We start from the raw sequence: 12,367 nt of genomic DNA on the forward strand, positions 1-12,367 counted from the left end.
CGTGCGCCTGTGTCATAAGTAAAGGGCCGGCTGGCTTGACCGTTAAGGGTGCTGTAACCCCCGAAAGTACACTCCAGTCCAAACCAAAAAAAAAATTATTTTCTGTGTTTGTGAATTGTGTGCGCAGTAGCCGCACGTGCATCAACAAAGTAGTGCCAAGCGTGCACCTGTGTCATAAGTAAAGGGCCGGCTGGCTTGACCGTTAAGGGTGCTGTAACCCCCGAAAGTACACTCCAGTCCAAACCAAAAAAAAAATTATTTTCTGTTTGTGAATTGTGTGCGCAGTAGCCGCACGTGCATCAACAAAGTAGTGCCAAGCGTGCGCCTGTGTCATAAGTAAAGGGCCGGCTGGCTTGACCGTTAAAGGGTGCTGTAACCCCCAAAGTACACTCCAGTCCAAACCAAAAAAAAAATTATTTTCTGTGTTTGTGAATTGTGTGCGCAGTAGCCGCACGTGCATCAACAAAGTAGTGCCAAGCGTGCGCCTGTGTCATAAGTAAAGGGCCGGCTGGCTTGACCGTTAAAGGGTGCTGTAACCCCCAAAGTACACTCCAGTCCAAACCAAAAAAAATATTATTTTCTGTGTTTGTGAATTGTGTGCGCAGTAGCCGCACGTGCATCAACAAAGTAGTGCCAAGCGTGCGCCTGTGTCATAAGTAAAGGGCCGGCTGGCTTGACCGTTAAAGGGTGCTGTAACCCCCAAAGTACACTCCAGTCCAAACCAAAAAAAATATTTTCTGTGTTTGTGAATTGTGTGCGCAGTAGCCGCACGTGCATCAACAAAGTAGTGCCAAGCGTGCGCCTGTGTCATAAGTAAAGGGCCGGCTGGCTTGACCGTTAAGGGTGCTGTAACCCCCGAAAGTACACTCCAGTCCAAACCAAAAAAAAAATTATTTTCTGTGTTTGTGAATTGTGTGCGCAGTAGCCGCACGTGCATCAACAAAGTAGTGCCAAGCGTGCGCCTGTGTCATAAGTAAAGGGCCGGCTGGCTTGACCGTTAAAGGGTGCTGTAACCCCCAAAGTACACTCCAGTCCAAACCAAAAAAAAAATTATTTTCTGTGTTTGTGAATTGTGTGCGCAGTAGCCGCACGTGCATCAACAAAGTAGTGCCAAGCGTGCGCCTGTGTCATAAGTAAAGGGCCGGCTGGCTTGACCGTTAAAGGGTGCTGTAACCCCCGAAAGTACACTCCAGTCCAAACCAAAAAAAAATTATTTTCTGTGTTTGTGAATTGTGTGCGCAGTAGCCGCACGTGCATCAACAAAGTAGTGCCAAGTGTGCGCCTGTGTCATAAGTAAAGGGCCGGCTGGCTTGACCGTTAAAGGGTGCTGTAACCCCCAAAGTACACTCAAGTCCAAACCAAAAAAAAAATTATTTTCTGTGTTTGTGAATTGTGTGCGCAGTAGCCGCACGTGCATCAACAAAGTAGTGCCAAGTGTGCGCCTGTGTCATAAGTAAAGGGCCGGCTGGCTTGACCGTTAAAGGGTGCTGTAACCCCCAAAGTACACTCAAGTCCAAACCAAAAAAAAAATTATTTTCTGTGTTTGTGAATTGTGTGCGCAGTAGCCGCACGTGCATCAACAAAGTAGTGCCAAGCGTGCGCCTGTGTCATAAGTAAAGGGCCGGCTGGCTTGACCGTTAAAGGGTGCTGTAACCCCCGAAAGTACACTCCAGTCCAAACCAAAAAAAAATTATTTTCTGTGTTTGTGAATTGTGTGCGCAGTAGCCACACGTGCATCAACAAAGTAGTGCCAAGTGTGCGCCTGTGTCATAAGTAAAGGGCCGGCTGGCTTGACCGTTAAAGGGTGCTGTAACCCCCAAAGTACACTCAAGTCCAAACCAAAAAAAAAATTATTTTCTGTGTTTGTGAATTGTGTGCGCAGTAGCCGCACGTGCATCAACAAAGTAGTGCCAAGTGTGCGCCTGTGTCATAAGTAAAGGGCCGGCTGGCTTTACCGTTAAAGGGTGCTGTAACCCCCAAAGTACACTCAAGTCCAAACCAAAAAAAAAATTATTTTCTGTGTTTGTGAATTGTGTGCGCAGTAGCCGCACGTGCATCAACAAAGTAGTGCCAAGCGTGCGCCTGTGTCATAAGTAAAGGGCCGGCTGGCTTGACCGTTAAAGGGTGCTGTAACCCCCGAAAGTACACTCCAGTCCAAACCAAAAAAAAATTATTTTCTGTGTTTGTGAATTGTGTGCGCAGTAGCCGCACGTGCATCAACAAAGTAGTGCCAAGCGTGCGCCTGTGTCATAAGTAAAGGGCCGGCTGGCTTGACCGTTAAAGGGTGCTGTAACCCCCGAAAGTACACTCCAGTCCAAACCAAAAAAAAATTATTTTCTGTGTTTGTGAATTGTGTGCGCAGTAGCCGCACGTGCATCAACAAAGTAGTGCCAAGCGTGCGCCTGTGTCATAAGTAAAGGACCGGCTGGCTTGACCGTTAAGGGTGCTGTAACCCCCAAAAGTACACTCCAGTCCAAACCAAAAAAAAATTATTTTCTGTGTTTGTGAATTGTGTGCGCAGTAGCCGCACGTGCATCAACAAAGTAGTGCCAAGAGTGCGCCTGTGTCATAAGTAAAGGGCCGGCTGGCTTGACCGTTAAAGGGTGCTGTAACCCACAAAGTACAGTCCAGTCCAAACCAAAAAAAAAATTATTTTCTGTGTTTAGCCGCACGTATATATCAAATCGATATAACATAAATGGAGGACCAAACTTTCTCCGATAAAAATAAAATAGAGAAAGATCAAGAACCACTTCCTCCTAGTGCTGAAGCTGCTGCCACTAGTCATGACATAGACGATAACATGCCATCAACGTCGTCTGCCAAGGCCGATGCCCAATGTCATAGTAGAGGGCACATACAATCCCAAATGGCAAAGTTCAGGAAAATGACCTTGAAAAAGACATTTAAATCAGCTGAAGAGAAACGTAAACTTGCCAATATGCCATTTACGACACGGAGTGGCAAGGAACGGCTAAGGCCGATCCCTAGTATGTTCATGACTAGTGGTTCAGCTTCACATGACGATGGAAGCCCTCCTCCCACTAAAAAAATCAAAAGAGTTAAGCTGGCAAAAGCACAGCGAAGAACTGTGCTTTCTAAGAAGATATCACAAATCCCCAAGGAGAGTCCAAGTGTGGTGGTGGTTGCGATGCCTGACCTTCCCAGCACTGGACGGGAAGAGGTGGCTCTTTCCACCATTTGCACGCCCCCTGCAAGTGCTGAAAGGAGCACCCACAGTCCACTTGCTGATATGCAAATTGAAGATGTCACTGTTGAAGTACAACAGGATGAGGATACTGGTGTAGCTGGCGCTGAGGAGGAAGTTGGCGAGGAGGATTCTGATGGTGATGTGGTTTGTTTAAATCAGGCTCCGGGGGAGACAGTTGTTGTCCGTGGGATGAAAAAGCCCATCACGGTCATGCCTGGGCAGAAGACCAAACATTCCACCTCTTTGGTCTGGCAATATTTCTATCCAAATCCGGACAACAACTGTCTTGCCATATGTACCATATGTAAAGGTGAAATAAGTAGGGGTAGGGACGTCAACCACCTAGGAACATCCTCCCTTATACGGCACCTGCAGCGCGTTCATAAAAAGTTACTGTCAAGTTCAGAAACTTTGGCTAAGACCGTAAGCAGTCCAGGGACACCTAAATCCCGTTGTCCTGTTGTATCCAAGCGCCTGCAAACCACACCGTCAACTCCCTCCTCGTCAATTTCCTCCTTAGTCAGGATCGGAAGTAGTCCTGCAGGCCATGTCACTGGCATGACTGACTCTCCTATCCGGGATTCCTCTGGAGGATCCTGCATTGCTACGCCTACTGCTGCCGCTGCTGCTGTTGCTGCTGCTGGGAGTCGTTCATCATCCCAGAGAGGAAGTAGGAACACCACTACTTTTACTAAACAATTGACCCTCCAACAGTCCTTAGCGAGGAGGATGAAGTACGACAGCAGTCATCCTGAAGCAAAACGTATAACTGAGGCCTTGACTGCTATGTTGGTGTTAGACGTGCGTCCGGTATCCGCCATTAGTGCAGTGGGATTTAGACAATTGATGGAGGTAGTGTGTCCCCGGTTCCAAATCCCGTCTAGATTCCACTTCACTAGGCAGGCGATACCGAGACTGTACAGAAACGTCAGAAAAAGTGTACTCAGTGTCCTGAAAAATGCCGTTGTACACAATGTCCACTTAACCACGGACATGTGGACAAGTGGAACAGGGCAGACTAAGGACTATATGACTGTGACAGCCCACTGGGTAGATGTATCACCTTACGCAGCAACAGCAGCAGCGTCACCAGTAGCAGCATCTCAGAAACGCCAGCTCGTTACAAGGCAGGCTACGCTGTGTATCACCGGTTTCAGTAAGAGGCACACCGCCGACAACCTCTTAGAGAAACTGAGGGAAATCATCGCCCAGTGGCTTACCCCACTTAGACTCTCCTGGGGATTTGTGATATCTGACAACGCCACCAATATTGTGCGGGCATTACATCTGGGCAAATTCCAGCACGTCCCATGTTTTGCTCACACAATAAACTTGGTGGTGCAGAATTTTCTGAAAAGCGACAGGGGCGTGCAGGAGACGCTTTGGGTGGCCCGAAAAATTTCTGGCCACTTTCGCCATTCAGCGACTGCGTGCCGAAGACTGGAGCGCCAGCAAACACTCTTGAACCTGCCCCGCCATCACCTGAAGCAAGAGGTTGTGACGCGGTGGAACTCAACCCTCTATATGCTTCAGAGGATGGAGGAGCAGCAAAAGGCCATACAAGCCTATACATCCACCTATGACATAGGCAAAGGAGGGGGTATGCACCTGACTCAAGCGCAGTGGAGAATGATTTCCGTGTTGTGCAAGGTTCTCCAGCCCTTCGAACTTGCCACACGTGAAGTCAGTTCAGACACAGCCAGCTTGAGTCAGGTCATTCCCCTCATCAGGCTTTTGCAGAAGCAGCTGGAGAAAGTGAAGGAGGAGCTAAGACGGAGCGATTCCGCTCGGCATGTGGGACTTGTGGATGAAGCCCTTCATTCGCTTTGCCAGGATTCCAGGGTGGTCAATCTGTTGAAATCAGACCACTACATTTTGGCCACCGTGCTTGATCCTAGGTTTAAAGCCTATGTGGTGTCTCTCTTTCCGGCCGACACAAGCCTGCAGAGGTGCAAAGACCTGCTGGTGAACACACTGTCAGCTGAAGCGGAACGTGACACGTCAACGGCTCCTTCTTCATTTTCTCCCGCAACTGGGGCTGCCAGGAAAAAACTTAGGTATCCTAAGCAACCCGCTGGCGGTGATGCAGGGCAGGCAGGACCAAGTTTGGACATCTGGTCCGGACTGAAGGACCTGGCAACAATTTCTGACATGTCTACTGTCACTGCATATGATACTGTCACCATTGACAGAATGGTGGAGGATTACATCGGTGACAGCATCCAAGTAGGCATGTCAGACAGTCCATACCTGTACTGGCAGGAAAAAGAGGCAATTTGGAGGCCCCTGTACAAGCTGGCTCTATTTTACCTGAGTTGCCCCCCCTCCAGTGTGTACTCCGAAAGAGTGTTTAGTGCAGCCGGGAACCTTGTCAGCGAAAGGCGTAGGAGGTTGCTTCCACAGAATGTGGAGAAGATGATGTTCATCAAAATGAATTATCAGCTCTTCCAGGGAGACCAGCCTCCAGAAGGTACAGAGGGACCTGTGGTGGTGGATTCAAGTGGGGACGAGTTAATACTTTGTGAGGATGAGGATGTACACACTGAAGAGGGTGAGGAATCGGTGGATGAGGAGGATGAGGATGACATCTTGCCTCCGTAGAGCCAGTTTGTGCAGGGACACATTAATTGCCAGCTTGTTTTGTGGGGGCCCAAACGAACCAATCATTTCAGCCACAGTTGTGTGGCAGACCCTGGCGCTGAAATGATTGATTTGTTAAAGTGTGCATGTCCTGTTTATACAACATAAGGGTGGGTGGGAGGGCCCAAGGACAATTCCATCTTGCACTTCTTTTTTTTCTTTGCATTATGTACAGTTTGGGGCCTAGTTTTTCTAACTGCCATCCTGTCTGCCACTGCAGTGTCACTCCTAGATGGGTCACGTGTTTGTGCCGCCCACTCGTGTCGCTTAGCATAGTCATCCAGCTACCTCGGTGCAACCTTTTGGACATGAAAACACTATTGTGAGGTGTGAGGTGTTCAGAATAGACTGGAAATGAGTGGAAATTAAGGTTATTGAGGTTAATAATAGCATAGGAGCAGAGAAACCAACAAATTCTGTGATTTTAGCTGTTTTTATGCTTTTTAAAAAAAAAATACAGATCCAAAACACAAAACCCAGAACCCAAAACACGGAAGGGTGGTTTTGGCAAAACCAATCCAGATCCAAAACACGAAGAAAGATCCAGATCCAAAACCAAAACACAAAACACGAAAAGTGGCCGGTGCACACCCCTACTCTGAATCAGGCCCATGGTCCCTTGTGGGCTTGCTTTGCTCGCCAGACTGCGGGCACGGTGGCTCACTTCACTCGCCACAGGAATATATTCCCCCTCTGTGCCCATTTGGATGGTAGGGAACGACGTTAGACACTGGCTGATGACGTCACCGTACACAAACTGAAGGGGATCTATTGCCGTAGCCGATTGGCTTCCTACTAAGACACATCCTCAGAGACCATACATGCCGACATTTCACTCCCTTCTTCCAGGAGGGAGCTGTCGGGCTTGGTCGGCGGGGGGCGGGATGCGGCGAAAAGGGGGTGTGTCCCGGCGGCGACGAACATTTTGGGGCGGAGCATGGGGGCATGGCATCGCGATTGCATCATCGCGGCTCCGCCCCTCTACACAATGCCGTTATTAATGGCATTGTGCAGCAGGGGGCGGGCCACGATGACACGATTCAGCGCGAATCGCGTCACCGGCCCCTCCGCTGCCGGGATTATTATAGTAAGTGCAGGGGGGAACGGACAGGTCGCAGGTGCCCGGGAGGTTTGCCTGCCTTCCCAGGAGGTCGGGAGCGGCACCCGATTTTCGTGAGGCTCCCGACCAAATCGGGAGGGTAGGCAAGTATGTCAGAGACTGGCACAGCATGTGACTACCATAGTAACCGTATATATGATGTTGGGGCATATTTATAAAAGTAACTTTGTAGGACTACCCACAAAAATGAATCTTCTCTAGATGTATGAAGGGATGACCTCAGGAGGTATCGGAGCCTCTCCCAGCACAATGTGACGCCATTCTAAAAAATACGGGTGTATAGTACTAAGCCTTGGGGGTATATTTACTAAAAGTCGATTTTGGTCTATTTTTGGTTGATTTTGTGCTTCAGGGTCTAGATCACACATTTACTATATGTAAATGTGTGATTATACACCCTGAAACACAAAATCGACCAAACATCGACCCAAATCAAGAAACAAACGAATAAATAGTAAATAATCCACTAAATCACACATTTACTAACAGATAATTTTTGACATTGTTTAAAAAAATTATGTCAAATATCATCTGTTAATAAAATGTGTGAATTAGACCCCAAAATACAAAATCAGCCAAAAAATCGACCTTTAGTAAATATGGGGGTCATTCAGAGACGCTCGCGAGCGCAGGACGCTCGCAAGCGGGTCGATGTTCCCCCACTGTGCATGCGCAGGACGGAGGGAGCTCTGTCGTGCGCATGCGCGAGACCCGGCGAGCGACGGGCTCTCCATCGCTCCGGGTCTCGCACCAAAGGGGGCGTGCTGTCGATGTTGAGTGACAGAACGCCCCCTTTGGTGGGCGTGCCGGGGGCGTGCCTGCCAGACGGAGGCGTTCCCATGGGAACGCCTACCGTCTGAAGCCCGCCCCACTGACATCACTAGTGATGTCAGTGGGAGTGATTTTGGCTCTGATAGAGCCAAAATCACTCCTGGGCTTGCGGCAGCGAGACCCTACCGCAGGGTCTCCGTCGCAAGCCCGATGGTCGCTATGGTCAAGACCATCGCGACCATCATCATGGACGCTCACATATGCTGTGGGTGGTCACCCACAGCTATGCGAGCGGCCAGGAGGCCGCTCCATTTTCATGGAGGAGGGCCCTGACTCAGAGCGAGCGCTCTGGTCAGAGCGTTCGGCTCTGAATCAGGCCCTATATCCCTTGGAGAGAGATAAAGTGAACGGAGATAAAGTACCAAACAATCAGCTCCTAACTGCCATGTCACAGGCTGTGTTTGAAAAATTACAGTTAGGAGCTGGTTGGTTGGTACTTTATCCCTGTCCACTTTACCTCCATCCAAGGCTTAGTACATAGGGCCTGATTTAGAGCCGCTCGTAAGCGGCCGCTCGTTCGTTCCGAGCGATGTTTGCACAACTGCGCATGCGTACGGATCGTAAAACGCATGCGCGAACCAGTCAGTGCGGCCGAAAATCGTTTGTTCGCTAAATAGTGAATGCCTGCTATTTTGAGTGACAGGAGGAGGCGTATGTGGGTGGTAACGGGGGAAGGTGCTTGAAAACGGGGAGTGGAGATCCAAACGTAGGCGTGCTTAAAGGTCAAAACGGGCGTTTTAAGGGTGTGCATAATTAATACAGCAGCGTCATTGACCACGTCACTGGGTTATTTTATAGTCAGAACTGCTCTCATGATTGCGTTAGGAAAAACCAACCACAAGAATAGCGAGCAGTTCATACGCTGGTCGATGTACTCGATTAATCTAATAAATAGCGGACATGACGTAGGATGCGAGCGGCCAGGGGGCGTAGTTTTCCAAAAAACGACCGCAAGTTTTGTTCGCTCGTTCAGACCTAGAGGCGTAAACAGACCGCAAAGAGCGAACGGTTCATTGGAATAGCCACCCCTATTTTCTGAACGAGCGAGCGCAAATAGCGTCCGGCTCTGAATGAGGTCCATAGACCCCAGTATCACATAGCAGCCAAGTGCTTATGGGCCTGATTAAAAGCTGGATGCAAATCCCGTCGGAATTGAGAAAATATGCTAATGTCGCAGCAGCGGAGATTTGTACAGATACACCCATCGGCTGCGTCTTTGATACGCCGCTTACGTATAAAGACGCACCATCGTCCCTCTGAGGAACCCTATGGTTGCTCAGAATGTCGGTTGGAGCTAAGACGCCGGGGCCAGTACCACTGCTTTCAGTAACGCAGTTGCTGGCAGTGACGCGTTCCCAAAACGGTCCCATCTGCGTATGATTAGCCATCCCCATCATTACCTCCCAGAAATGCTCACTACCTGTCAATCATTCTGCGCAGAAATCCACACTATAACCGCCATCTTATATCAATTGCGGCCAACTGCGAAAACATTGGCATTGAGTCCGTGTCTGAATCAGGTCCAGTATGTATTTCTAAGCGTAGGGTCATACTTCCGATTTGTCAAGCAGAAAGTTTGTTTTCATGAGCAATTTTTCCACCGCTGAAAGTCTTTGCTAAAATACAGCGAGTTTATTTCTCTTTCTGGTGATGCGTAGACAGAAATGTGATGCTACAAATCGCTGCTTAATAACAGTGCATGTGCTCTGCGCCAGGTAACTGTGAGATAATACTCATGTCAGTGCGGCTGTGTCTTCCATTTAAATTTTAGGGTCAATTCAGAGTCAGACACAAGTCCAAATGTGGATGGATCCTGCAGACTGTACATTCACCGAGAAAGCAATCGCAGACAGAGCACGTGCTGTAGAAAGCAATCGTAGACTGCGCATTCACCGTAGAAAGCAGTCGCAGGCTGCGCACGTGCCATAGAAAGCAATTGCAGACTGCGCATTCACTGCAGAAAGCAATCGCCGACTGTGCATTCACTGCAGAAAGCAATCGCAGACTGAGCACGTGCCGTAGAAAGCGATTGCAGACAGCACACATGGCGTAGAAAGCGATCGCAGACTGAGCACGTGCAGTAGAAAGCAATCACTGCGCATTCACTGTAGAAGCAATCGCAGACTGTGGGCCTGATTCAGAGCCGCTCGTAAGCCGCCGCTCGTTCGCTCCGAGCGATGTTCGCACAACTGCGCATGCGTATGGGTCGTAATGCGCATGCGCCAATCAGTCATTGCGGTCGGAAATCGTCTGCTCACAAAATAGCGAGTGCCTGCTAATTTGAGTGACAGGATGAGGCGTTTGTGGGTGGTAACAGGGGAAGGTGCTTGAAAACGGGGAGTGGAGATCCGAACGCAGGCGTGCCAAACGGTCAAAACGGGCGTTTTAAGGGTGTGCATAATTAACAAAGCAGCGTCATCGACCACGTCACTTGGTTGTCTCTTAGCCTGAACTGCTCGCATGATTGCGGTAGGAAAATCCAACCACAAGCACTGCGAGCAGTTCAGACGCCTTTCGATGTACTCGATTAATCTAATAAATAGCGGAGATGACGTAGGATATGAGCGGCCAGGGGGCGTCTCTACAAAATAGCGAGCGCATTTTTCGTTCGCTCACTCAGACATAGAGGCGTCGTGAGACCGCAAAAAGCGAGCGCTCACTTTAAATAGCCAGCCCCTTTTTCTGAGCGAGCGCAAATAGCGTCCGGCTCTGAATCAGGCCCTGAGCACTTGCCGTAGAATGCAATCACAGACTGAGTACGTGCAGTAGAAAGCAATCGCAGACAGCACATTCACCGTAGAAAGCAATCGCAGACAGCACACATGGCGTAGAAAGCGATCGCAGAATGCGCACGTGCCATAGAAAGCAATCGCAGACTGTACATTTACCATAGAAAGCAATCGCAGACTACGCACGCGCCATAGAAAGCAATCGCAGACTGCACATGCACCACAGTCGTACCATGCATAGGTACATGGATGGAAATTGAATGAACGTACGATCTGATCTAACTCTTGTCGCACCATTCTTTTCCGTGACATGGACATTTCTGGGCGGTTACCACCATGTGATCGCGCAGAACTGTACCGCTTCCTGGGTGCATCATGTGACTATAGGTCAATTTCCGGACGGCGATAGGACAACTGTTTCAGAAGGATCTCTTGCATCCAGCATAGGGTGGGTGTAAGACCTGATATTAATGACGCTGCAAAGCTATCTGCATGAAGGTGGAGGGATAACCAGCATAGGCAGGTGGCATGGTGGCGTCAGCATATGGTAGAAAGCAGGCTACTGCGGCCGTACAGAATAACAGTGGCAGATATGTCCGACTCAGAGGGGGAAATGTACTAAACTTCGGATAGTGTTAAAGTGGAGATAGATAAAGTACCAGCCAATTAACTCCTAACTGTCACTTTACAGGCTGTGTTTGAAAGATTACAGTTAGGAGCTGATTGGGTGGTACTTTATCTCTCTCCACTTTAACATTCTCCAAGGCTTAGTACATCTGGCCCAATGAGCCCCTGTATATGCCTGTCTATACAACTGTCAGGAGCAAGAGCATGCGGATCACTACAGGGAATCCTTTGCGTACCATCCTGTGTTAATACTTAATGGAAGACTGTGGGAAAATAATTTCACAGACATAACTGTTTGCCCAATATGGTCACAGTGACACTAAGCTGCTGCATTCGATATATTCCCAATTCATTCTATTCTCACACATAACACTAATTTATCGCTACGTGAATTATCAGTAACCCCAGTCCAAAGTAACTCACCCCACACCAGGAGAAACAGAAGGGCAAGCTGTGGCCTCCGTGCCCACATGTCTGGAGATAGATAGTGCTAGCTTTCCTGGCCACTCATGACAAAGGCGGTCTGTTGCATTGTGTCACACTCCCTTATTGAAAACCAGAAAAGCCCGATCTCAGCACTCCTCTGAAATAAGCAGAGAACGGTAATACAACCAACACGTAAGCATTCCGTCAGCTTCTCAGGCATGTACTCTAACCAGTCTGGCAAGTAGCTTACTAAAGCTGACAGCATGACTCAGGTAGTCAAGCAAGTTTTTTTTAGTGTAATACATATCAATGAAAATGATGGTGCTTTCACTATGTTCAAATGTACAATAACAATAAATAAATACTACACTGATGGTGTTCTAGTGTCACCTGTAAAAGTGACTTTCTCTTCACTTATCCAAGAGTGTCCAGCCACACTGAGAATATCCAAGACCTGTGGCTTCACATTGCATATGCCTGCTCCTTCCCCCAGGCACAAAGAACGAAAGGAATGAAGCGGGCATTCCATAGGGCAATTAAGATACTTTATTACAAAATCACCAAAAACAATAAGAGCATGTGGAGAATAATAATAGGGATCACTTCAGGTTACCACTAGGGTGTGCGCCGACCCCTGTGTTTTGGTTTTGGATCTGTATCTCCTTCGTGTTTTGGATCTTTATTGGTTTTTCCAAAACCGCCCTTGTGTATTTTGGTTTCGGATCTGTATTTTTAAATGTTTTTTTTTAAATAAAAACTGCTATAATCACATAATTTGTGTTC

At 48.5% G+C, this 12,367-nt stretch overlaps 1 protein-coding gene across 1 annotated transcript in view; it reads right to left on the reverse strand.

Annotated features, from left to right (window-relative positions):
• Positions 1–11,693, reverse strand: part of LOC148518843 (disintegrin and metalloproteinase domain-containing protein 9-like) — a 92,962-nt gene extending 81,269 nt beyond the window's left edge. Inside the window, exon 1 of the mRNA XM_088476897.1 lies at positions 11,582–11,693. Coding sequence (XP_088333023.1) covers positions 11,582–11,630 — 49 coding nt within the window. The 5' untranslated portion in view covers positions 11,631–11,693. The remainder of the gene's footprint in view (positions 1–11,581) is intronic.
• Positions 11,694–12,367: the final 674 nt, after the last annotated feature.

Source organism: Taudactylus pleione, unplaced genomic scaffold, assembly GCF_031769625.1.
Source record: "Taudactylus pleione unplaced genomic scaffold, aTauple2 ptg000198l, whole genome shotgun sequence".
NCBI classification, from domain to species: Eukaryota; Metazoa; Chordata; class Amphibia; order Anura; family Myobatrachidae; genus Taudactylus; species Taudactylus pleione.